This window comes from Seriola aureovittata, chromosome 13 (genome assembly GCF_021018895.1).
Source record: "Seriola aureovittata isolate HTS-2021-v1 ecotype China chromosome 13, ASM2101889v1, whole genome shotgun sequence".
Taxonomy (NCBI): domain Eukaryota; kingdom Metazoa; phylum Chordata; class Actinopteri; order Carangiformes; family Carangidae; genus Seriola; species Seriola aureovittata.
In genome coordinates this window covers 3185381-3212501 of record NC_079376.1, presented here as the reverse complement: position 1 = coordinate 3212501, position 27121 = coordinate 3185381, and the positions used below count along the sequence as shown (strand labels likewise).

Sequence of the window (27121 nt, the reverse complement as noted above, 5' to 3'; positions counted from 1 at the left end):
TTAAGTGATTATCAGAAATGTTGATGATTAATTTTCTGTCAATCATTTAACCCATTAAGAGTTTCGGGTCTTCTGCCTTGTACACCTGTTGTCATGTGTGTCCGGATAATGCCATTTATTTAATTGGTTTTAATATTCTTACGATCTCACATAGTGTTTAAATTGATGGGTTTTATGATTGTATATGTACACGTGTTTATACGAGGGAAGTTTTTCTGTGTTTCCGATTGGATTTGCTTCCTGCTTTTACCACACGGGAACATCTGACACCGGTTTTTATTTAAAACAACCTTCTCCTTCGAGTTTTGAATTTAAAGGACATTCAAATATCATTATTACAGGTGAAATATTATAGATAATAGATCATGTGATTTACTCTTACTCTTACCACAAGGAAGAGCCCAAACTGAAGATTCAGATATGCAGGGTGGTTCACACACTCCCCCCAAAAAAACATTGGATCCTACATTTCCCATAATGCAATTGAATCAATAACATCTTTCATTAGACCTTCGATCTCTCCTAAAACTCTTTGCTGATTAGTGCTGGACTTCATAAAAAGTGTAAAGTGCAGCTTTAAATTCAGGCAAAGAGACAGTGATAACCCTCTGTTATTAAACTTTATAGGGGATATCTCTTGAATATTAAAATAATAATTAAAAAAACAACAACTTTACATTCTGGTTGATTTTCATAATAATACTCCTTTATTCTGTGTGTGTGACACAAGTTGTGTGTTTGAGCTGAAGAATCCTGTTCAGCTTCAGGAGGATGTGCGTTTTGAAATGTTTGCTCACTGACAGGAGGGTTATCATTAGGTTGCTAGACAACTTGTGAAGCCAGTGGAGCTGCTCTGTTTAAATAGCCACTAGGTAAATATTTTACCTGTGAATGAACACATGAATCATACGCCAAGTCATATTTGACGACGTTACCTACCTGTCGGAGGCTGATCATCATCTCTGCTGCTGCTGCTGAGTGTGTGTGTGTGTGTGTGTGTGTGTGTGTGTGTGTGTGTGTGTGTGTGTGTGTGTGTGTGTGTGTGTGTGTGTGTGTCAGAGACAAGACAAACTGTTTATTTTGGCCTCAGGGATAGTGGATGTGTGTGTGTGTGTGTGCGCGCACGCGCTCAAAGGTGGGCTCTTGATTTTTTAAAGCCGCTACTCCCAAGAAGCTGTGGGATTGCCCTGTCTTTCTTTCTTTTCTGCAGAATCTAAATATAAGTCGGTGACAAATAGTCCAAATACAGTAGCAACCCAACTGTGATGTGGGGGTGGTGCTGAGAGAGCGGCTCCGTCTCCAGAGTCCCTTCTGTTGGATCCGGAGTCCGTCAGGAGAAGGTCGCAGAGAGTCTCAGCTCCCACCTGCGCTGTACCTCCCTTTTTTTCTTCCTCCTCTTCCTCTCCTTCTTCTTCTTCTTCTTCTTTTTCTTCTCCTCTTTATTTATCATGAAGAGACAAAACGCCAGGACCCTCGCGCTCATCATCAGCATCCTCACCTACCTGGTGGTCGGAGCCGCCGTGTTCGAGACGCTGGAGTCCAAACAGGAGAAGAGTCACAAGAGGAAGCTCGACGCCAGAAAGTACGAGCTCATGCGCAAATACAACTTGACCAAAGAGAACTTCGAGGAGCTGGAGCACGTCGTCCTCCACCTCAAACCTCACAAAGCGGGGGTGCAGTGGAAGTTCGCCGGGTCCTTTTACTTCGCCATCACTGTGATTACGACCATCGGTAAAGATGTTATTGTTTATCGATCGATGAGGCTGAGATCAGTCACGTTTCATTGATAGATGCTCAGCACAGGGCTGTAGCCAGAGAGGCAGAGGTACTGAGGTCTTTAATCCACATTAATCCCCCCCAGAAATACTTACACTAATGTAATGTATTATATATATATATGTATTTATATTTATATATTATGATCACATATACATCCTCTGGATATATGAAGATGTACAAATATAAATATAGTATAGTATAGTATATATGTTAACAATATATATTCAATTTATATATGTCACTTATTAAAACAACAGAAATTGTTGTTTTTCTTATTAATTTCTCATTAATTTAAACAGTTTTTAACACTTACTGACGGGCTTTGTGATGGATATATATATTTATGCAACATGTCTACAATATTTAGGCTAGACATTTAATTTCTAATAGGTTTCATATATAGCCTAATACATATGTGTTTTGATTTCATATGTTCATATATTTCATTTGTGTTTGGGCCAAGCACAATTCTGCAAAACTGTCTTTTCTTAAAAACTTGATATTGTTCATTGGTCAATATCTCAATAGTCCTTAAGCAAAGCCTGAAGCCACAGCTCTTATTGTTTGTGTGTGACAAACAAAAGATTTGAATTCATTATTCTACATCTATTTAACTATTAACCCTTCTCAGGTTGACAGATCTTATTAACATCTTTGTTATAGTTCACTAGAAATATGGTTTCAGTGTTGTTGGACTCTGTAGACTTACATATCATATGAGATCATACGTGACTCATAGCCTCTCAAATTTGGTTAAAGTCATCCATTTATCTACTATTTTGCTCATATATTGCACTTCTTCATGAACCTATAGACTTTTGTGAACCCATTTCAAGCACCAGAACAATTCATCCACATCAGCAAAGGTTTGTTTTCACAAAATATTTGAAGAATTTTCGTTATGAAAGAGCTGATATTGTTCTGAAAATTGTAACATAAAACACTTGAGTTTTATGTTATAAGGTGAATTTAAAAAATAATGTAGAAATCGAGAAAATGCCCTTTGACCTCAGAGAAGATAAAACTGAGAGAAAATAAAAAGTCTAAATGCTCCACTCATTCAGTGTCATAGTGTTTCGGCCTGGTTATTTTTATGGCTTTAAACAGCTGTTTGTTTATTTTAAGGAGCCATTTCTAGGATGAAATCTTACGTTTGACTGCATCAGAAATTGTTCTGAAATTCATGACACATTTTATGTTTGTCTGTAACTCATTGTGTTTGCTGCCTTTCTTTGCCAGGACACCCTTTAAAATATATGATTAGGAATTATTTTAGAAGCATTTTTATCTAATTTAGACTTTTCTGATTAATTACGGTTACTTTAATTAATAGATGAAATATTGGGGGATATCACTTTGGTGGCACAAAAACTAAATTCCAACATTTCTTTTTCTTTCTTTCTTAATTTCTTGGATTAAAACAGTCAAATCTAAGAATATCAGACTCAGCCCCTGCGTGTAATTGTAAAAACACCGAAACGCCTTTTCAAGTCTCTGTTGCCGAAGCAACAGCGGCGCCCTGGCTCAGTGTCTGTCATTGCAATCGGGGGCCACTTCAGGCGAATTCAGGCAGAGAAAGTGACGACTTCCTGGTTTATTTCCAGTGTTTACAACATCCCAGCTGACAACAGCGTGGGAGTTATAAATACATAGCTGTTAATTCACAATGTTAAAGTCGAGCTGAATGGTGTGACGGGTTTTCCATTAACGGGGGGATTTAGTGGGAGTGGGTGTCGGGTTTCCTGTGGATTTTCAGTCAGGCAATGATTTTGAAATGATACATTTATTACAGGAGCTTGATGTCGAGCTGCCTCACCACAACACGAAACCACAGAGCACCTTCATAGAGCCCACGTAATGAAACTGTTGTTGTTGCCGTCACTCAGGTTATGGTCACGCCGCGCCCAGCACCGACTCAGGGAAGGTGTTCTGCATGTTCTACGCCCTCCTGGGGATCCCTCTCACCCTGGTCATGTTCCAGAGCCTGGGCGAGCGGATCAACACCTTCGTCCGGTACCTGCTGCACCAAGCCAAGAAGTGCCTGGGGATGCGTCAGACCGAGGTCTCCATGGCGAACATGGTGACGGTGGGCTTCTTCTCGTGCATGAGCACTCTGTGTGTGGGGGCCGCGGCGTTCTCCCACTGCGAGGGCTGGAGCTTCCTCCACGCGTTCTACTACTGCTTCATCACGCTGACTACCATCGGGTTCGGAGACTACGTGGCTCTGCAGAAGGACGACGCGCTGCAGAACGACCCTCGGTACGTGGCCTTCTGCTTCGTTTACATCCTGATGGGCCTGACGGTGATCGGAGCGTTCCTCAACCTGGTGGTGCTTCGCTTCCTGACCATGAACACTGAGGACGAGCGGAGGGACGCCAAACAGAAGGCCCTGATGTCCGTCAGCAAGTCCAGAGGAGAGGTGGCCCGTCTTATACCTGTCTCGGCCTCGACTTCCTCCACACCTGTAGCAGAGGACACCGCAAAGGCGAGAGATTTAAAAGGTGTCTACACTGAGGTGCTTCACTTCCAGACTATATGCTCCTGCTTGTGGTACAGGAGCAAGGAGAAGCTGCAGGGCTCCATACCGACTATGATCCCTCAGGAGCTGACGTTCTCCGATGCCTACCTGCAGCAGAACAGTAACCGCCCTCACTACATGGAGCCCGGGTCGACAGGCTGCGTTTGCAGTCCACGTCAGTGCACGAGCATAAGCTCCATAACGACGGGCCTGCACATCCTCTCTCCGTTCAGGGTGTTCAAGAGACGCAGCTCCGTCTAGCCTTTCAATACGGCACAAATGTGTCCGTCCCGCCAAAGTGGACAACTCATGATTGGCAGTCCTCACGGCAAAGACAACTAATGCGAGTAGATGTTTGTGGTGCTATAATCCCAGTAAACCAACAGTAGGAGACGGGGGAAGGGGGAAAAAAAGCACATGCAGTTCTGAGAACAGAGATCTCACTGAAGTATGTGAGCGAGCACGGCCCCCAGCGCTCTGACTCCAGGTCTTCTTCAGGGGCGGGCTGTTTGCTTTGAAGAGTCATGTAGGCACGACGGTGTGGGCATGTAGGTACGTCATCCGGGTCGCTACACGTGGACACGTCAACACAGAGCTGCAGCGCGTGTGATGCGGCGTGCACGCAGTTTGTAGGTGAGAGCAGAGCAGGTGCTGCAGGAGGCGTGTTAGCTGGCACAGTGAAACTAAAATAATAGCAACGTCCTCTTGCACAGCTCTGCAGTGAGTTCCGAATGTGTGTTTCTGTTTCTTATCTCAGAGATGTTGATGTCCGTGAGCTGTGTTTAGCACGTGTCTTGATGTTATTTAGGAATTTCCTGTCAGAGTGTTTGTGACCGATGCAGCACCAGTTCAGACGACTCTCTGGCCTCATAAAAACTGCTTTACGTTTCCCGAAATATGTATTTAAACTAATCATGATTGTCAGAACTTCATTAAAGCTCACACATACACTGTAAAAAATAATTAAGTTTAGTTGCTGCTTTAAAAATGTGAGTAAATTCAAGTTGAAGATAAGCTTTGGTTCAACTCAAAAAGTTAAGTTAAGATAACTTCAACTATATTCGTACCAACTGCCATTTCAAGTTAAAGTTTACTCATGTTTTTAAGGCAGCAATTAAACTGTTGTTTTCAAATAAGAAAAGATATTCCTTTGTTAGGGACATTTGCAGTGTCACAGCAGCAAAGTGACAGTACAAGAAAGAAAAAATGCAAAATGACAGTAAGAAATACTTAGAAATATAAATATTAGATAATAATATATATTACATATTTACAAATATTTACAAAATAGACAAATTATTTTAATTGTAATATTCCATTTCATTTCAAGTCAAAAGACTTTAAGTTAGAACAACTCATGTTTTTAAGTTCCAAAATCTGAAAATTAAAATATTCTTAGTTGAATTAGCTTGAAGTTTTCTTAAATATTTAGATCAAGTTGACGGGAAATGATCAGTCAATTCCACTAAAATCCTGCAGGATTTTTTACAGTGTGTACTGATAACTTCATATGACTCACATGTGCAGTTGCCTCTGTTATTGCGATGATTTTTAGTGCTCTCTGCTCAAACTGGACCGGTGCATCAGTCACAAACACTTCTGAATTACGTAACGTCACAAGTGGAAAGGTTCAAAAGAACCACGATGACAAAGTAGATCACACTCACCAGCTCCGACTGAAACACACTTCACTGGATTTGTGTAACAGCAGCACAGAGCGCTGCTGTAAAGATGAACGCTGGGCTGAATCAACATCTCTGACAGTGTCGCCCAAACCTGACCAGCCTCAGACGTGCTGCAGCGTTACTGTGCTGTCAGCTGTTTCTGTTACTGGATCCACTGGGATTGTTCTGCCTCATGGAGTTTTCATTGTGATGCTTTTAATTTTTAAAAAATCAGGGGCCAGTTGCACAAAACACTTAAAGTTTTCTACTTACGTAATGGCACTTAAGGGTTAATTTCTCCTTAGCTGAGGGAGTTACTTAAGGGTGTTGCGCAGAATCTCTTAAAAGCTACTACTCTGTCATTTTCTCTGCCCCATTTTCTGTCTCTCTGCACGAGCACAATGCATGATGGTCCTGATTGCTTGGTTAGTGACCATCGGTTGTACACTACTTTTCACTATGCATTGTGGGATACTATGAGTCCAGACATGTTGCAGATAAGATAGAGTCAGAGGTACCTTTAGTTTTTTTCCTTACTTTGGTTGCTAAGGTCTTTTGTGCAACAGTTTAAGTGATTCCTTAAGTATAAGACTAAGATCAGGAGAAAACCTTAAATACTTAAGTGAACATTTCAAGGAAACGCTTAAGGCTGTTTTGTGCAACTGTTTTTATTTTAAGGAAACCTTAACTCAGACTTTAAGGAAAATCTTAACTTAAGGTGTTTTGCGCAACTGACCCTCAGTCCTTCAGGAACCAGAGCGGACTATTAAAGGAACCGTTAAATATCCGGGGAAATACTTCTTTTGGCGAGTTAGATGAGGAGATCAACACCACTCTCATGTCTGCACCAGGAGCGAGGAGGCGGTTGACCTAGCTTAGCATAATGACCGCAAACAAACGAAACCTGGCTCTGTCCGACGTTCAAAACTCCACCTGCCCGCTAAATTCACTAATTAACACATTATTTGTTTAAAGGAATAGTTTGACATCTTGTGAAATACGCTTCAAATGCTTATAGATCACCATGTGTGCTAAATATGAAGCTAGCTCATTAGCTTAGCTTCGCATAAACACAAACAGGGAGAAACAGCTCTGTCCAAAGATAACAGCAACACACCTGTCAGCATCTCTAAAGCTCACAATGTTATAGCTTGTTTGTTTAATCACATATAAAAACAATTAAGTGTAAGAACAATATACGCTGTGGATTTCTTGTTCCAGGCCAAGAAATAATCTGGAACATAACCTTCCGCAAAACCATAAATTGTAGTTTTCTTGTCATTAAATAAACAGGATATAACGTGTCAGCTCGTTACTCTCCTTGCTTCCAGTCTTTATGCTAAGCTAAGCTAACTGGTTGCTGGTTTTAGCTTAGTATAAACAGAGTGATATCAGTTTTTCACATCATTGTTTCATGGTTTTATAGGGATTGATTTGTTGTTACCACCAGATGCTGAGCAGACAACAGAGCTCCTGGTTGGAGGGATGAACTCGTTTGTCATGAGACAAATCAAGAATTCCCCTTAAAACCAAAAATTCTCATCTTTAGGTTTCTGTTTATGTGCAGATTTAAACATGAAGTGTTAGTTTGTGAGCTGTTTTGAGATGCAGGGAGGTGGATGTTTGAGCTTTGGACAGTGCCGAGCTGTACTAGCTGTTTCCCCCCTGTTTCCAGTCTTTAAGCTAAGCTAAGCTAAGCTAAGCTAAACTAAGCTAACTGCTTCGCACGAACATGAGAGTGGTATCGATCTTCCTTTCTAACTCTTGGCAAAAAAAACCAAATGAGCATATTAACCAAATTTTAAATATTCTGAAATACTTCTGAAAAAATAAAATCAAACATTAGATCTCAGATTTCTATCAAAGTACATGTTTGGGGTTTGACTCGTATATTTTTCTCCACTCTGCTCTTTAAACCTGAAGGACTTTGGCTTCTGGAACTCTTCGACTATTAAACAAAAGACATGAAGTGTGCAGATCTGTCCAAATCACATCTGGATCAAACAGTAGCGAGGATGCAAACTATTTTCAGTAGCAGTGTGCAGTGGCAGATGGGAGAGGGTTTCCTGTGTTTGGACAATGGATAATGAGCTGGTTGTCAGTCGCAGACAATTTTGCCACAATAGACTGAGTCTGTGTGACTGATGGAAAAGTGAAAACCCACCCTCAGATACTATCTCTTGTATTTCTGGGCCATTTTTAGAGTTTGGTGTTGTATTTTTTCTGTGGGCGACATGATGTGTTGTCACGTTAAGTTTAATTCTGGCAGCTACGACGGGGTTTTAATCCCCAAAGATGTTTGATGTATTTAAAACTCTCACAGAAAGTGGCAGGTTTTTGTTTTTGTTGTGTGTCGAATCAGAAAGGAAGCGCTTTTTTTTCTTTGATTCACAGAGATTTGATTTATTTTGAATTTAAATTTTGAATTTTACAGCGATAAATCATCATCGAGGAGAAAGAACTACACCTGCTTCAAACAGATGATCAGAAAGCAATACAAGCACACAACTAAGGCTACGACTAACGATTCATTATTGATTAGTCTGACAAATATAATTTCTTCAATCAGCAGTTCAAAACCTAAAGATGTTCAGTTTCTGTGACTGATATAATTATCGTTTGTTAATTAAAGTGTTATATTTCCCTCTAAGATGCAGTAAAGTACTTAGTTTTTCCGCCTCTGTCACAACCTGAAACAAACAATATATGAGTCAGGATTAATTTTACATTTTATTTCAAGATCACTCTTGAAATAAATCGGACGCCACAGATCTGTGATACTCTGAAGGAGGATTTTTTTCTTTCTTTCTGACTTTCTGCCATTTTTTGTTGTTTTTTTTGCCTCATGGCTGAAATCCCACCTGTGTGACTCACCATGGACACGAAATCAAAAAATAACCTGCAAATACTCGTTGATCCACTGTAGGTCCGCTGCCTGTTGAAATTACACCTGTACTTGTACTTTACTGAAACACAGTAAGTTGCACCTGATTCTGCTTTTTACTTTGCTTTTGATCACAAGTGACCCAGAAAACAGCAGCTGTATATTTTATGTAAGTACTGTATTAGTTTTAAAGTAAGACGCCATCATGCTGCACTAGTAGAAACCGGCCTCTCTGTGTCATGTTGGAAAAGAAAACACTTTTAAACATGACGGAGCAAAGTCGTACTTGAACACTCAAAGAGTACTTGAAAATAACTTTTTTATCTTACCTTGCCAAGGGATACATGTACAGCTGAGACTATGGCAAAATAAATAATGCACATCACAACAATATTGTACTAATATATAGAAAAGAGCATCCACAGCGAACATTATGGATCTGTTATCCAAAAACTGGGACTGTTGTTGAGTTTTAGGACTTTCACCAACCGGAAACGACTTTGAATTTACAGAGATTTATTAAATGATTATTAAATTCTCTATACAATTGAAGTTACGTAAGCTGCAGTCGTGCTGTTCATCACCGTGTGCTGCGTGAGGGGAAAAAAAAAAAGAAAAAAAGGAAAAAGGTGCTGCTGAATGTATAGAAATGTCCGTTTGGACCAGATGGTTTCCCCCTGGGAATTCTTGACTGTGGTCCAGTTCCGGACGAACCTACAGCAGCTCAGTCACGAGCAAAAGTACGGCAAAAGTATTATGTCATGCTTTGTTTTATCCAGCTCATCATCATGTGGTTCAGGGAACAGCGGGGGGGTGGACACGATAACAGATACTCTTGATTTAAGAGCAGCGATACTGTCTTAATGTTGCCTTCTGAATCAGGCCACAGCCACAATACTGGGTTTTTTCTTGTTAAGACAAATTTTCTTATATATATATTTTTTTTTTTTTTTCCAGGAAAGAATATTTTAATTTGACTATCATTATAGAGAAATATTGATTGTTACACTTCCACCTAATTAATTCCAATTAAAATGGTGGTGTAATCTCGAGTGTGTTTTAGTTAAGCAAGCAGAAAATGTTAAATTATTCAACATACATGAATAATAAAGATTTACAGTATAAATGAATAATGAATGGTGATTTACTTGGGTTTAAATTGAGCTTCTCTTTGTTATTTTCTATATGATTAATGCCACATTACAAAGGTCTTTCCAGGAACTTATAGGAAACTATTCACACATCATAGACCCGTAAAATAAAGAGTTACCAGCTATTTTTGAGGCAGGTGTCTTTACTTGAATACCGTGTACACTCAGTTTATTAGGTACACCTATCTAAAACTAGTCTGCAGTCTGATGCAACAGTCCTGCAATAAAGCCTCAATTCATGTTTGTATAGAAGTTTATGGTTATTTTCGGAGGCTGTAGTTTATGGTGCTGTTGTGTTATATAACATTATACTGAGTTATACTGTTTTTTAATGTTTTGTTGAAGGTTAGACTTAATGTTACAATTCAACAGCACCACAAACTACAGCCACGAAACAGCAGCAACACACCAAATACTGAACAGTATAACCTTGAGTGTAGGATTTATTTTAGGGTTGTTGTATTAGACAGCATCAGTTTAAGATAGGTGTACCTAATAAACTGACCATGGAGTGTATAAGCTTTAAGTAAGGTATTGTTTTAGAGGTGCAAAGTGATAATCATGATAACAAATGTATTGTATGTATGTATGTATACAATATGTCTTGACAAGTTATTTACAATCGGCAAAATAACCAGCTAACTGGTTAGCAAAGTATGTTAAAGTTACGTTCAGGATCATGGGTTCACAACCATTTTGACCCCTCAAAACAAAGCAATGATTCCTAATCTCTCCTGGTTTAAGTCAGTTTAAGAATATTTTTTCATTTTTAGAAGCCTGAAGAAAACAAAGATTAGAGGAAGGCGTGAAAAGGTCCACATGGCTTTACATTCTGCTGTGGGGTATGTGACACCCATGTTGGGAACCGCTCCTCTGTGTATGACCGTGTATGAAAGTAGCGCCACATTGATGCAGGAAATAGCACCAACAAAACGAACGATGAAGCCGAATATCAGGAAAAAAAAAAAAAATTTCTTCTGTGGCCAGAAACGTTGAAATGAAATCGCTGTGCGCTCCGAGAACAGAATTATAACATCAAGGTGTCAGTTGCCTGAGAATAGAGCAATTAGGGCTGTATCTCGTTATCAAAAATTTGCTTGCCACTACAACATCAAACCAGCTTGTAAGGCCTGGCTGTGTGCCTGCGAATCTGCCTTCAGCCATTAGATGTGCACAGAAAAGCAACAGAAGGAGTATCCATTTGACAAATCCCTGTATTGGCCCCCCGTCGCCGGAGCATCTGCTGTTTTCTACTTTGGCCATAGACCTGAGTATCTGTGTCAAAGACAGAAATAGTTGCACTGAGAAGGTCATCGATGACATTACGTCACTTGGTTTCTTCTCTGGCTTTGGAAAAATTCTGAGCGGGTTAAAACTGATGTGTTGAGGAATATGGAAAGAACTTCACACATAAAATATTTGTTTAAAAGTGTTTATTTTATGGTTCAATTTGGGCAGAACAAAAAAAACTAAGCACTTGCTCTGTAGCACTGATCATTCCTTTAGGCAGGCACTTCCACTTTTGATGACATCACAACTTTTGTTCCTGTCAAGTTTGAATGGACTATTGCAAGTTGCTTTGCAGACAAGTGTCTGCACAATGAATGTAATATAAAAAAAAAGAAAAGAAATGCAGAATCTAAGAGGATACTTTGGCTCCGAAAATGAAATGTAAATGTTAACTCGGATTGCCTCAGTTTTTTTGTTTATAGCTTTGTTTGGTTTTTTGGGTGATTTTTTTTTTTTTAGTATATAAAAACACGCTCACTGACAGCACCCAGTACAATGTGCTATAAAAAAAACAGAGGTTGTAACACCTGATAAATATGGTTCAGAGATGAAACAAATAATCAATTAAATGCCCAACATTACTGGAAACTTGATTTCCATGTCCTATTTTATTATTATGAAGCAGGTTTAGTGCTATTTAATACTGTTAAAGTATCAAAATGCTCAATCCATGGAGAAATGCGCACAGGCTGTATTCAGATACTGTGCTTCAAAACGAGCCGTCAGAACATCCGTAACTTTGTGATGTCACACCTTCAGCCACGCCCCCCCCAAGCACGGCCGACCCAGACCCAACCTCCAATCTTTCTTGTCTGATCGACTGAAGCCCAAATCCATGAACATAGATTTATTCTCTTTTAATCCAGTCAGGAGTCGTCATGAATAATATAACAAATATATATATATATATATATATATATATATATACAATATATATATACAATACATATATATATACAAAATACTATAGTCTATACATAAATGTTACTTCACTAAATCCCCTCCCTCAGTGTGGATTGACCTAAAATTTGAATTTTCTCGTCTTTACAAATGTATGAAAATGTCAAAAGCTCCTATATCAGGAAACTATAAACTTATGTCTGAATATAATTTATTCTGATCTCCTGCTCGTTTCATTATTTCTAGTTAATTGTTATTTTAATGGTTCAACTTCCTCTATTTGTATTTTTCTTTCATGTTTTCTCATTTCAACATTTCAACCCTGTTTTTTTTTTTTGTTTGGGAGAGGAGGATTTATGGTCCAGGTGTTATAAATAAAGTTAGTTTAAAGGTTAGTGTAAGTGCAGAAATAATTCTTAATTATGATTTCTCCTTGACGTTTTCCATCCAGGTCAAGGAGCAGTGGTTCCGAAAGGAGATAAATTTGGACTTTTCTGCTGCAGCCACGGACTTATGTTGGGATAAATGTCAGGCTCCGCCCCTGGATCGGACCGGGAGGCGTGTTTCTGTTAACCGAGTGTCAGTGAACGCTACATATGAGGGTCTTGCTGTCTCTCTAACCAAAGTTCAATGTCCGAGAAAGTCTCCGGGCCTCCACCATGGAGCTGAAGGATCTGGCTGTGAACGCGTTGCTCCAGAATAAGAAGGCGGCTCTTCTGATCGGCGGAGCCGGCGTCGCTGTTCTGGGACTCGGGCTCGGATATAAATACCTGCGAAAGCCAGAAAAAGTTGTGCGTGTAGGCGTAGTGTCGCAGCTCCTCATTCACCCTCTGAAATCCGGCAGAGCGGTGTCTGTGGCTCTCGCAGAGTGTCAGAACATCGGTCTGAAGTTCGGGGAGCTGCAGGATCGGTGAGTGTTGTGCACGAAGGATTTAACGTTAAAGTGGTTGGAGTGCAGCTGATCACCTGTTCAGACAAAACACGTGAATGTGCACTGTTAAAAAAAAAAAAAAGTGTTACTTAAGTAGGCCTCCACTTCTGAGGTGCAAACATCACATCCACTGCACTGGGTTCATTTGACATACTTTGATTTTACTGACCTGAGAGGAGGAAGTCTAAACATCCACAATAACTAAGAATACCTGTGGCTGAGAGTTGGAACAACTTTACAGCTTCTAAAATAGTCAGAATTTACTTAAAATACATGTTACATTTGAACTCATCCATAATAATCCACTAATGTAGCCTAATATATTTCATATGGAGGTCCCAAGATAAAATAAATAAATAACAACAATATTAATGATGATAATAATAATAATAACCTCAATTATTGGCTCCATAATTGAAATCTATGAAAGGAACGATTTTTCTTTATGAATATTTTTACTTTTGATATTATTCAAGGAAAAATCTTTAATCCAGGAACTGTAAACATTTTGCTAGTAAAAGTGCATATGTTCAAACTTTGCTAAACCTTATGTCTTAATCATCAACCAGTGAACACCAGCCGTGCTGTGCTGCTTACACGCAGATACATTGTTCTTTATGATTTTGTCGTTGAACCCATTGCACCCAGTATGAAATGGGAGAAAGTTCAAACTGCATTAACTCCCTGATTTTTCATCTGGTGTTGGAAGGTGATTTTCCTTAATCACGTCCCAATATTTACATTATTCCTGAACTTTTGTGGAGATTTTCATGAAGACTTAATTTGGTTGCCCAGTGATAGGACATCAGATGTGACAGATAGGACATCAAACATGACAGGATGGTTGAAAATCAAATGTGATGTAAATCTGGGATTTCTGATACCACTGTATCCATGGTAACCTTTGATGTTATCAGTCCTATCTTGTTTTTATGTTGTCATTCCCTTTCCTGTCACATTGCCTGACGGCTGTGAGAGCTCAGAGTGCTGCAGGTTTAGCGTCTGGACTTTGGAGTTCAGCTGGGGATGCCAAATTGTGCAAACGAGGGAACTCCACAGTTGTGTTTTGTTTTGTTTGCAGACACTGGCTGGTGGTGACAGAGGACGGTCACATGGTGACGGGCAGACAGGAGCCCCGGCTGGTGCTGGTGTCTCTGACCTGCGAGGGAGGTCAGGTTTGTTTGAACGGACCAAATATTGAGGAGCTGAGGTTCCCCGTCAAAGAGCCCGACAACCCCGTCATCGACTGCAGGTCTTCTGTGACTGATTCCTCAACTGTTTATTTGACTTTCTTCATTTGACCAACGGCCCCAGAAATACCCCAAAATATTTAGTTTACAGTCATAAAACAGAAAATGATGAACAATATATTTGTAGCTCTAATATCTGTTGGTTTTGTTGATTAAGGATCATAATAGATATTGTAAAATGTAGATAGTGTTTAGTGCTTTTTGCCACTGTTATTTTTACATTGTTCACTCATGTCCCAACTGTGTTTTCAGACTTGTGTAACACTTGTTGTTGTTTTTGTGCTGCAGAGTGTTTAGCTCCGACATTCAGGGCCGGGACTGTGGCGAGGAAGCGTCTCAGTGGCTCACTCGCTATCTGGGGGCAGAGAAAACCTTCCGCCTGGTGCACTTTGAACCCCAGATGAGGGCCAGGAGACCCGTGGAGATGGAGCCTCTCTTCCCACAGTACGAGGTATTTTAACGCTCCTCCTCTCCTGCTCTTTTTGTGCTTTGTTTTTTCCTGAATTGAATCCCAGAGAAATCACCGTTGTTCTCTGTGGTTGAACTTGTGGTGTTTTCCCGTTTCTCCAGCAGGTGGCGTACCCAGATGTCGGACCTGTGATGCTGCTGTCGGAGGCCTCCGTTAAGGACCTCAGCGGCAGGTTAGAGAAGGACGTCACTGTGGACCGTTTTCGCCCAAACATTGTGGTTGGTGACTGTGAGGCATTCGATGAGGTTTGTAGATTTCTGTGTGTTGATGCTGATTTCTTTCCCTCGCTGGTTCCTCTGTTTGGCCACAAGATGATAAATCCTGGTTAGATGAGAAAATAAAAACATATCAGAGAGTCGTGTAAAGATGAGATTAGAAACAAGAGATCCTGTGTGTCTCTACACTACAGCCTCTCTCTTTTACTTTTCCCTCCTGTCTGTAAAATGATCGTTTGGTTCTTCTGACTCATACTTCGCCCTTTTCAGTGTGAGCAGCGTGGACTAAATTTATCTCCAACTCCAAAACCAACTGCTTTGCTTTTTCAGGATTCGTGGGAAGAGATCCAGATTGGCAGCGTGCGACTGCAGCGTGTAATGTCGTGTGGAAGGTAACAATGGGCGATGCTTCACACAGATTTTTAATCAGAGACAGAATCGCTTCATTTACCAGCGATAAATCTAAAGCTGCAGCGCCGACACTGCAGGGGTTTGTGGTGTGATTCCCTGGATAAATCCAATCCGATACCAATGATTGTCAAATGAAATGTCTATTTATTTGATATTAAAATGCATGAATTTGTATTTGTGTTTACGTTTAACAGGATGGATAAAAAAACTGTAACTTTTGTCTTTTCCAGATGTATTTTCACCACAGTTGACCCTGAAACTGGCATCATCAACAGAAAAGAGCCTCTGGAAACACTGAAAAGGTGAAGCTTTAACCCAGTATTATAGGTTATAGGTTAATATTTAACATTTTAGTGGTACTCAGTGTTGTCTGGTTTAAAAGTAACCCAATGTGGGTTGCTGGGTCAAACACGGTTGGGTTTTGTTTTCTGCCTTTCTCTTCTAAAGCCACCAAAAAGTGGGATGAAAAATACAACCTGAATCCTGGGTTATCACCATCTCTGGGAGTTAAATTACTTATTTTATGTCAGTCAACTTCTGCTGTTACTGTTAGAATTAAATAAAAATTGTTATGAAATGATGAAACGATGAAACAAGCACATGATGTCCAAAACTTTTAATTGCTACATGCAAAAAATATCTAGTCAGCCATGTAAATATAACGATGGTTTTTGACACTAATTGAAAAAGGTCCCTTTGTCCAATTTGCACCAACTTTAAGAAGAAGAAGAAGTGATTTCAGTTCATTGCAACCAGAAAGTTTAATTTAAAGGACGTTCAGTTTGAAAGTTTACTCTGTGGTCAACGCTTTACATTGAGCTCCCTGTAAGACTGTCAGACTCACGATGGCGCCTACATTACCCACAAAGCAACTCGAACCCCCAACGTTTTCAGTCGGCTGTTGTGTAATGTGTTGGATTCTGTGTTGATTATAGCAGCTGCCTACATTTACTACAGTGTGAGATGAAGCAGAGACGAGGAGCGAGCAGCAGAGGTCTCCTTTCTGACTCCACAACCTGCAGATTCTTCATTCATTTTTCAGACTTTAGTCTTTGGTCCCAAATGTTTTATCAGACTTCGCACAGCTTCCTCTCGAGACACTGAAGGCTTTAATGTTTTTCACACTGGCTAAGACCTGAAAACAGACTGATGTGTAAAGTCGGTGGAGGGTGACATCATCCAGTAGACCTGGTGGAGATTATTTTCAGTATTCATAAGCTCATTTCAACCGTGGTTTTGCCTAAATTTAAATATATGCATATCTTATTTTTCTTTTTGCAGTTGTTTTCAGCTACAGGACATACCGTATTTTTTACTTTGTGACAACATGTTTAGGGGTTTGGTGTCAGCAAAATCTGGCAACACTGGTGGAAAGATGATTCATTTGTAGCTTCAGTGACATTTGTGTTATTTTTAAAATAGAGACTAATAGTTGTACTTTTTTGGTGTGTATTCTGTTTTAGTAATTTATCTTTAACACTCCTTTATCTCCTGAGGACAGTTTTCCTTATCCTTAGTTTATTTAAATAGTGTTTGTATGTCGTTGCGTCAATGAAAATGCAATTATAAACTTTTCTTGTTCTCTTAAGGAAATCTTTTTTTATTTTTAAGCAGTGAGATATTTCCATGTATGTTGCATGCAACTTGATAGTGACTCCCCTCCTTTTTCCTGTCTGACGTCTCTGAACTCATCCTGGTGACAACTCCTCCACAGCTATCGTCTGTGTAAACCGTCCGAGAAGCACATCTACAAGACGTCGCCGCTGTTCGGACAGCTGCACACCGTGAAGAAGACGGGGATCCTGCAGGTCGGCGACGTGGTGTACAAGATCAGCCGCTGATAGAGGGAGTCGGAGAGGGTAAAACATGGTGTCAAAACATTCAGTTGCTTCTCTGAAGGAGGGAGAAAGTCGCTGTATAATCACTGTGTTAACCCACATTAAAGAAAGCCCTTACATAGATGTACTACACACAAATAATGAAGAAAAAAAAGTACAAATATGTAACAGTTTTATTAAGTTTAAAATACATCAATAATCAAGTTGTTTTTTTTATTACTATAATACTAATGGAATCTGAATTAAACACATTTCTAACAACTGCAGGTCGAGGTCACTGGTCATTAAATCCTAATAGTACACGATGCCATTAATGAGAGAAAAGAAAAGGCTCCAGTTTTTGCAATAAAATTCAGACTGCAATTATTCCTCAGATAAACAGGACAGAGAAACAACAACAACCTCTGGGATTAAAAAGTAGCAGGAAGAATCCTCCAACAGAACCGGGCTAAGGATGGGCGGGCATCTGGCTCGACCGGTTTGGGGTTTTTTTTTGGGGTGGGGGGTTGACATTTCTTATTCCTCCCAGAGCAGATTAGTGAATATTTGTGAACATGCTGCACTCTCATCTAAAGTTAGAAACCAAAGGGAGAACCTTAAAATGTACAATGTCATCCCAGTTTACTCTATAACAATGAATGGGGCTCTGATGCTGCGAGGCCTTGAAATGTTTTTCTAATTTCTCAAACCAAAATGGATGTTTTATATCTTAAACCTTATGTCCCATTTAAAATCTGGATGAGACCTGTTAGGAAGTACACCACACAGCTTTTTTAGAATATAACATTTTCAAGTTTATACTTCTACTTATACACTGCCCCCATGCGGTGATTGGGCAGTGTTGGCGCCATTTTGGATTTAAATACGGACGACTAAAAACATTATGGTGTCAGTGAACCACTTTTGGCTCGGTGTGCAGTCCGCGGTCAGTAAGTAAAATACTCGGATCTCCTCCTCTTCATCACACCAGCCTCCGGGAACCTTCGTCCTCTTACATCTTGTTTGCAGAGGAAATCAACTACCTGGTACTGGAGGTAAGTGTAAGAGTTTTAGAGTTTATCCAAAGATCCTACTTGATTGGGAAGATGGCTCGTTTGTATGGTAAAAGCCTAGGGTAAAACAATGAATTGAATGGAACTGAAACATTGATTGAACACAGAGTGTTACTCAGCACAAGGTTGAGACGCTGAATAAATTTAAGTTAATTTTTCTTGTTGCTGGTCCATGTACTTCAGGCAGTTTGTTCTTTCTGAACGTCCTGGAACCCAGGATCTGCCGATGAAGGCAACAGAACCACGTGCCCTCTGATTGGACAGGATACTACTACTAAATTAACTATTTTTAATTCAGTCGTATTTGCCAGTAAACAGTGTCAGCTAGAATTAGTCATAGGGTGAAATAGGCTCTCATTTTCATTGGCACCAGTAAATATCACTTAAACTGTTATTACAGTGTTATAACATGCAGTAAATTGAAAATAACTGCCAGATATTGAAAGTTCCAAGTATTGGGTATAAATGGACAAAAGCACTTACTCACAGGACATTTTCTGACCTTTTTATAGTCAAAATAAGCCAAAAAATATCCAGGCGGACATTTTGAGGCTCAGGTGTTAAACCACAACCAAGTGATGTAAGTTTAACAGACTCTTGTGTTTGCCATGTGCTTTTTGTGGTGTGTCCTCTGAGAATTACAGTCGACTGCCAGGAAAGACTGGTTGTTGTTGTGTGCCTTTGTTTTGTATTGGCACAGACTGTAATGTCTCAGGTCAGGTCACCTGTTTGTATTGCATTTCTGATCAGCTAATTCCTCATTAAGGCGGGAGAATAGTCAATCTACTGACTATGTTTTGTTACACTGTATTGTTGGTATTTGAGCTGCTTTTGCAATCAACACTGGAAATTTGTGGACAATTTTTCTCTTACTGGCAAAACGGGGACGTTTCGATTATGAGGGGGGGTGTCTTGTAATACATCCATGGGCGCACCAAACGCTGCTATCACGAAACCGGAAGTAGTCAACCGCCGTGGGTGTTTACATCCGGTTACCTTCAGTGCCTGTAGCCGATCAGTAAAACACCTAAACATGGACAAAATTATTGTCAATGAGTCATTCCACAAATTACCGAAGACCACAATGGCTGATGTCAACAGAATCGCCGAAATGTTTTCAATGACATCAAGCTCTAAACTTGAGGCTACGAGTTCTTGGTCGAAAAACGACTTATTCGACTGTCAAGGCAAGTCCCCTGACGCTAAGCTAACGCTAGGCTAACGCTAGGCTAACGCTAGGCTAATGTTAACTGGTTAACTGCCTGGGCTAACTGTAAGCAAGCTCACTGTTTAACGATCTCTGGATATGTTGGGTTTATTTTATATTCATCATCATATTCTTACTCAGCCATAGCTAGTTTTACTATTTCAAAAGGTTTTTTTAGTAAAGGAATTCTAATATTTTCCCCTTTGCCCGGATATACGCAGAGTCAGAGATAGTAGATGGAGAGGTGGCAATTCAGGCAAGAGGCCACAGATCAATGAAGAAAAGAGAGCAGCCACATTACCTCCAGTCCACCCCCTTCTTTCCCACAAGGACACCTGGGGCAGTCCACGGACTACAGGAGGGACTCATTATGTCATTGGTAAGCGTTTGCTTTAACTTATCAGTCACCTCCTGCTGAAAGTGAAGGGGAACCCCTTTATTTTGTTGAAGAAAATACACTCAACTTCTCCTTAATTCCAAAGTTTGCTGTATTGGTGTGATTTTATTGGTATTCCAGAATACTGTGAGCACAACTACACAGAGCGGGTCTGGGACAATGACTGGGACAGGTCTACAGTTGAGGAAAAGGGTTATGTAACAGAGTCCCTAAACCCATCCCTTTAAAAAAGGCCCAAAGGCTTCCAGTTTTCTTTAACCAATCAGACCTGACCTAATATTTTTTCCCCACACCCAGACAGATATTTTTGCCGCCACTATCATCTCACCTGCAGGATAATGAGCCAGCAGTTATGTCATGCATTACAATAGAGGCATGATGCAACTTGAAGTGGGCGTAACTCCAAAAGTGACAATAAATCCAATGTCTCTATAATAAAGGTTCAGTGTTCAAGAAAGTGTGCGGGCTTCCAAAATGGACAAGAAAGCGGCTCTTCTGATTGGCGGAGCCGGGGTCGCTGTTCTGGGACTCGGGCTCGGATATAAATACCTGCGAAAGCCAGAAAAAGTTGTGCGTGTCGGCGTAGTGTCGCAGCTCCTCATTCACCCTCTCAAATCCGGCAGAGCTTTGTCTGTGGCTCTCGTAGAGTGTCAGAAAATCGGTTTGAAGTTTGGGGAGATGCAGGATCGGTGAGTGTCGTGCACGAAGGATTTAAGTTTATTATGTTGGAGTGCAGCCCATCACTTGTCAGGTTTCTACAGCTTCCACTTTTAAAGTAGTCAAATTTAGCATCTTACATTTTATTATCCACTAATGTAGTTTTTTAAAATTTATTTCCCTATAGATTATATTTATCTATATAGATTTTCATGGCATCCTTTTCGACTAGTTTATTAATGCGGGGTTTTCAAAACATGCGAATATCTCTTACTGTCTCATTTATTTTACCATTTTTATGGAAGTCCACCTGGAAAAGAGAAAAAAGGTGAAATATGGGAATGACAGAGTAAAAATAATCATGGTTTAGTTTTGATGTTGGCATCTTATTATTTTGACTCAGTACCTCATAATGAGGTTCTGAATTATCGTGAGTGTTTGTATTTTTCATCGTAGATTTTACATCCCTGTTAGAAGGAAAATAGTCAAAGGTTTCCCCTCTCCAAGTGTAAATCTGGTTTAATTCATTCACAAATGGAATAAACTTCAGACTGCATTTGCATAGATTACACTCCCTGAATGTGTAATTTGGTTTTGGGAGGTGTTTTTCCTTCATGTCCCAATATTAACATTATTTCTGAACTTTTAAGGGGATTTTCATGAAGACCTGATACAGGTCTGAAACCCTGCCAAAACTCAATTCAGCTTCCCAGTGCTAGCACATCAAACATGCCAGGTAAAATGCAGGAAAAGGTGCCAAATGGTGCAAACGAGAGAACTTCACAGTTGTGTTTTGTTTTGTTTGCAGACACTGGCTGGTGGCGACAGAGGACGGTCACATGGTGACGGGCAGACATGAGCCCCGGCTGGTGCTGGTGTCTCTGACCTGCGAGGGAGGTCAGGTTTGTTTGAACGGACCAAATATGGAGGAGCTGAGGTTCCCCGCAGAACACCCCAACAACCCCGTCATTGACTGCAGGTCGTCAGGTTTTGGGTTTTCTGTGGTGGTTTATTTGTTTTATTCCTTTTTATGTGACGTCAGCTGAGAGTGCTACAGTGGAAGTTGCCATTTTCTAGGCTACCAGTGAACATTTAAATTTTCTTGATGATTTATTATTTCCAGTAACTACTTATCTACAGCTTGATTAAATGTTTAATCAAAATGTATCAAGTGTTTATTTTAAAAATATGATAGTGCCTAAAGCATCTTTAAAAATACCAGAAAGATACAAACAGTTGAAGTCAAGGGCTGCAACTTACGATTGTTTTCATTATCTGTTAACCTGTTCATTATTTTCTCAATTAACTGTTGGAAAATAATGAAAAATGCTTGTTACAGTTTCCCACAGTTCGTGCTGACATCCTCAAACGTCTTAATTTTATCAGACCAATCGTCCAAAATACAAAAGTATTTAGTTTACAAGCATTAAACAAAGAAAAGCAGCAAATCATTGAATGTGAGAAGCTGAAACAAGTGAGTTCTGCATTTTTGCATAAAAAGATCATTCATTGATGATCTAAATAGTTGGAGATTAGTTTTGTGTCTCTTATATCTGTTAGTTTTGCCAATCATGCATATTTTATATAAAGTGGACTATAATAGATATTGTAAAAAATGTAATTTAATTTTAAAATGTTCGTGCCTATTGACTATTATTGTTATTTTACATTATTCCAACTGATTTTTCAGACTAACACTTGTTGTTGTTTTCATGCTGCAGAGTGTTTCGCGCTGACATTCAGGGCCGGGACTGTGGCGAGGAAGCGTCTCAGTGGCTCACTCGCTATCTGGGGGCAGAGAAAACCTTCCGCCTGGTGCACTTTGAACCCCAGATGAGGGCCAGGAGACCCGTGGAGAAGGAGCCTCTCTTCCCACAGTACGAGGTATTTTCAGTGTTGGGGAGTAGCGGTAGAGCTACATGTAATTAAACTAATACTTTTAACTACATTTCGCAGTAACTTGCTGAAGTTCAACTACGTTCATATGTGCTTCAAGTAGGGAAAAAATTAATAAAATTTTTTGCCATTTTTGTGTAGTTAACTGCTGAAAGTACAAACAATTTTGGGCCATAAAAGTAATGATTTTTTTATTTTCATCTTATCATTGCTCATCTTCTTTTCTTATTGAGCTCCTTTTGAGGACCCGGGCCAACCTTTTCTTTTCATCCCGACTGTTTTAAAGACATGCTCAGACAATGCAGTCACCACCTCCCACTTGACCTTTTCCCTAATTAATGTGAAAAAGCAAAGGGCGTTGCTCGTTGTCAGCAATGTAATTATGGAGTGACATCACGAATCTCAGTCTTGCAGAAGAATCACCTCAGCCAGACTCGCACACTTGTATTTTTATTTATTTTTTTCTTTCTATTTTTTTTTTTTACAATAAACTTGATTGAGTGGCATTTTTTTATATTTTATTATAATTATTTATATATATTATATAATTTCATATCACATGTACATTGTCAGTTCATCATTTTTTTTTTACAAAGTAGTTTGAACTACTTTTTCTGAGTAGCTTTGACCAAACTAGATTTCTCAGAAGGGTAACTTTGTTGTTGTTCAACTTCTTCCAGCGTGAAGTAATTGATGTTGCTGTTAGTAGCTTCACCAACACTGGGCATTTTAACGCTCCTGTTCTCCTGCTTTTGTCTGTGCTTTGATTCTCTCCAAGTTCAAATTTTAAATATTGTTATTTGTGATTGCACTTGTGGTGTTTACCCATTTATCCAGCAAGTGGCGTACACAGATGTCGCACCTGTGATGCTGCTGTCGGAGGCCTCCGTTAAGGACCTCAGCGGCAGGTTAGGGAAGGACGTAACTGTGGACCGTTTTCGCCCAAACATTGTGGTTGGTGACTGTGAGGCATTCGATGAGGTGTGTTGGCAGCAAGAAGCACATCTGAAAATGACTTTTCTTTCCCGCGCAGATTCGTCTATTCGGCTACAAGATGAGAAATCTGACTCCATTCAAAACTTGTTTTCATGACGGCGGCAGCAGCAGATCTTTCATAAATCAAGTTCCTGTCTCATGATTTAGTGCTGCCTTGTCTTCCCTTTCCTTTCCTGCATCTTGCTGCTCTCTGCCTGGACATCTTCACCTTTCTGCACTCCTTCCTGGCTGAAGAAGTTTTAGGATTACTATTCTGAACTGACAGTAAACATATCGAATGTGCATGATAGAGGAAAATTATCTTCAAAATATTTACTATTTTTACTCTAAATATTAACATTTAATATTTACTGCCGCTACAAGAGGGCAGTGAATTACATGATGAATGCAACAGGTATCAGGTCCATTATGAGACTGAATGCTGTTCTGAGTTCAGCTGTAATGAGGGATATCAATTGATAATATATAATTGATTGTTCTGACTGCTGGCCTTGCTTTCTACACTTCAGCCTCTGAAGTTTGGCTTAATTTTTTCCCTCCTGTCTGAAAAATTATCATTTGGTTCTTTGTTTCTGACTCATAATTTGCCCTTTTCAGTGTGAGCCACGTGGATTGAGTTTATCTCCAACTGCTTTGCTTTTTCAGGATTTGTGGGAAGAGATCCAGATTGGCAGCGTGCGACTGCAGCGTATATTGTCGTGTGGAAGGTAACAATGGTTGATGCTTCACACAGATTTTAATTAATTAGAAAGATATATTTATTCAAAATCAATTAAAAATAACTTGTTTAATCAGCTAAAGTATGTATACAGTATATATATATGTATGTGTGTATTTTGGGTGGGGTGGGGGGATATATGCTGTAGAGATCATGGACTTGTTGGCTCCCTTTGTTTTGTTGAGAGGTGACTCCTGTAAGGGAATGAAATCTGAAATATAAAGAGTATTAAAAAAAAAAAAAAAATAATAAATTAATTTACCAACAATGAACGTAAAGCTGCAGCACCGTTTGGGGTTTATTTGATGTTTAAATGTATGCATTTGTTTTTCTAACTGTGGAGATTAAACTGTGACTGTTGTTGTTTCCAGGTGTATGTTCACCACAGTTGACCCTGAAACTGGAATCATGAACAGAAAAGAGCCTTTGGAAACACTGAAAAGGTGAAGTTTAAACTCTGTGTTATTTAGGGAAGGTTACTGTTTTAAATTTATAATTAGGGCTACTTTTTGAAACCGGTTGGAAAAGTCCCTTTGTGGTTTATCAGACTAAACACGGCGTCACTCTGGAGACAGTAAAGACTTTAACTTTTCTCACATTTCTAAGACCTGTAGACTTGGTGGATAATTCTCAGTCTCTATAATATAATTAAACTGTGGTTTAGGGTTTGCCTGAAGTTAAACTGTATACAGAGCTTTTTCTTTTTGCACTTGGATTCAGCCACAGTACGTATCAGAGGTAATTCGCTCAGCCTCAGAGAACAAACCCAATAAAGGATATTACTGCAAAAATAGAGACTAATTTATCTATAACACTCCTTTATCTCCTGAAGACAGTTTTCCTTAACTTTATTTTATTTAAATGGTGTTTGTATCTTGTCGATCAGATTTCAAATTCTTCTCTTGAGAAAATCTGTTTTTTAATCAGTGAGATATTTCCATGTATTTTTTTTTTCCTGTCTGAGGTCTTTGAACTCATCCTGGTGACAACTCCTCCACAGCTATCGTCTGTGTAAACCGTCCGAGAAGCACATCTACAAGACGTCGCCGCTGTTCGGACAGCTGCACACCGTGAAGAAGACCGGGATCCTGCAGGTCGGCGACGTGGTGTACAAGATCAGCCGCTGATAGAGGGAGTCGGAGAGGGTAAAACATGGTGTCAAAACATTCAGTCGCTTCTCTGAAGGACGGAGAAAGTCGCTGTATAATCACTGTGTTAACCCACATTAAAGAAAGCCCTTACATAGATGTACTACGCACAAATAATGAAGAAAAAAAGTACAAATATGTAACAGTTGTATTAAGTTTAAAATACATCAATAATCAAGTTGTTTTTTTTATTACTATAATACTAATGGAATCTGAATTAAACACATTTCTAGTCACATTTCTGGTCATTAAATCCTAATAGTACACGATGCCATTAATGAGAGAAATGAAAAGGCTCCAGTTTTTGCAATAAAATACAGACTGTGCAATTATTCATCAGATAAACAGGACAGAGAAACAACAACAACCTCTGGGATTAAAAATCTGTTTGAATCTGATAATCTGTTTAATTATAAACATCCCCCCATTTAATGCTCTTAACATTTTAATGTCTTATTTTAAGGCATGTGTTTATTTAAAAAAAGAACAAGCCTAATTTCAAATTTTTTTTTAAAAACATTCTTAAACATTCTCAATTATATTTGATATATTTTTTAGTTTTTCTCATAGTGGTATTTTGGATATTGGTTGTATTTGAGATGTTAATGAAAAACTGCTCAGTGTGTTTCAGTTTGGGATCCATGCTGTGAATGTTTAAAGCCGCTGTATAAAAACAGAGCTGAGCCTGTTCTGTGTCACCTGTCAAGGTCAATATTTCCCAGCTTCCCTGTTCTCATGTGTTTGATGCTTTAATTTAGGAAAAACTTCCAAAGTTTCCCCAGCAGCATGTCAGTGGGTCGGGGACAAACATGCTGAAGCTTCTGATGGAAACAAAGATCAAACCTGTGACCTTTCAGTTAATGGGGGAAAAACCTGTGCAGCCCGTCAGTGTGGAAGATTGATGAACTAACAGGTGGAGGTCTTTTACATCCAAATATTCTTACATTACCTTGAGTGTGAGCAGTTGCAGCAGTGGTGGCGCCTGTGACACTCAACAGTAGTTACACAGCACGGCCAGCAGGGAGCAGCAGCCTTTTCTTCTCCACAGTTAGAGCCTGAAGATGTTTCTGGATATTTGTTTAACAACCAGTAAATTTGTGTTGCAGTGGGGGAAAAAAACCTCTTTGCAGCAGTGACAACTCAGCATGGTGATCATCTGGTTTATTTCGAACTGATGTATGAACATAAATGATGGTGGAGCTTGATTTGTTTTATATATTTCTAGAATCATCCATTCAAATGCAGCAGCGTGTTTCTTTTTAATGATTCCAGCACTATATCCATTCATCCATGAGGCTTATTTGGTTTTCTTACATCATGTGCAACAAGTTTAGCAACTCACTTTGTGATTTAATGGCAGTTTATGTGTTAAGAGGAAGAGATTCACTGTCATAACACATGTTGATTAATGAGCTTTACTGGTACTGATAAATACCAGTAAACTCTTGGCAAGAAAGTAAAAAAACATGTTGCCTGGGATTGTCCTCACCGCGGTAAGGAAGAAAGAAAAGGACGTTCAATAACAGCAGAGAAGCAATGGTTAGAATACATATAATAAATATTCCTTTCCTTTTATGGCCCAAAGTGTTTGTAATTTCAGTAGTTCACAGTATAAATAAAGTAAAAACAACAGTCCGGAGTGGTCTATATATTTTTCTTACCTATAATTATAACTATTACAATATATTTCCCATATTCATGCTTGGAAGAATCTTGTGATACGATTTCAGGCACCCCTAAAGTGGGTCGT

General features: G+C 39.5%; 3 protein-coding genes across 4 annotated transcripts; all 3 read left to right on the top strand.

The window, feature by feature from the left end:
- Positions 1-1007: 1007 nt before the first annotated feature.
- Positions 1008-10242, top strand: kcnk3b (potassium channel, subfamily K, member 3b). The gene is made up of 2 exons (XM_056393420.1): positions 1008-1731; positions 3666-10242. Exons 1-2 carry the CDS (start codon positions 1449-1451, stop codon positions 4556-4558), a joined length of 1176 nt encoding a protein of 391 aa, XP_056249395.1. The 5' UTR covers positions 1008-1448; the 3' UTR covers positions 4559-10242.
- Positions 10243-12766: 2524 nt separating this feature from the next.
- Positions 12767-17566, top strand: marc1 (mitochondrial amidoxime reducing component 1). The gene is made up of 7 exons (XM_056394204.1): positions 12767-13096; positions 14199-14369; positions 14656-14818; positions 14938-15081; positions 15382-15443; positions 15693-15764; positions 17177-17566. The coding sequence occupies exons 1-7, from the start codon at positions 12846-12848 to the stop codon at positions 17301-17303; spliced, it is 990 nt and encodes a 329-aa protein (XP_056250179.1). The 5' UTR covers positions 12767-12845; the 3' UTR covers positions 17304-17566.
- A 2490-nt stretch (positions 17567-20056) lies between these two features.
- Positions 20057-27006, top strand: LOC130180584 (mitochondrial amidoxime-reducing component 1-like). Of its 2 annotated transcripts, XM_056394205.1 has the most exons (7): positions 20057-20645; positions 21422-21592; positions 22335-22497; positions 23347-23490; positions 24151-24212; positions 24595-24666; positions 25224-27006. In XM_056394205.1, exons 1-7 carry the CDS (start codon positions 20431-20433, stop codon positions 25348-25350), a joined length of 954 nt encoding a protein of 317 aa, XP_056250180.1. In that variant the 5' UTR covers positions 20057-20430; the 3' UTR covers positions 25351-27006. The 2 variants fall into 2 exon arrangements, with proteins under 2 accessions (XP_056250180.1, XP_056250181.1); XM_056394206.1 differs by lacking the exon at positions 23347-23490 and having other exon boundaries at positions 20061-20645.
- Positions 27007-27121: the final 115 nt, after the last annotated feature.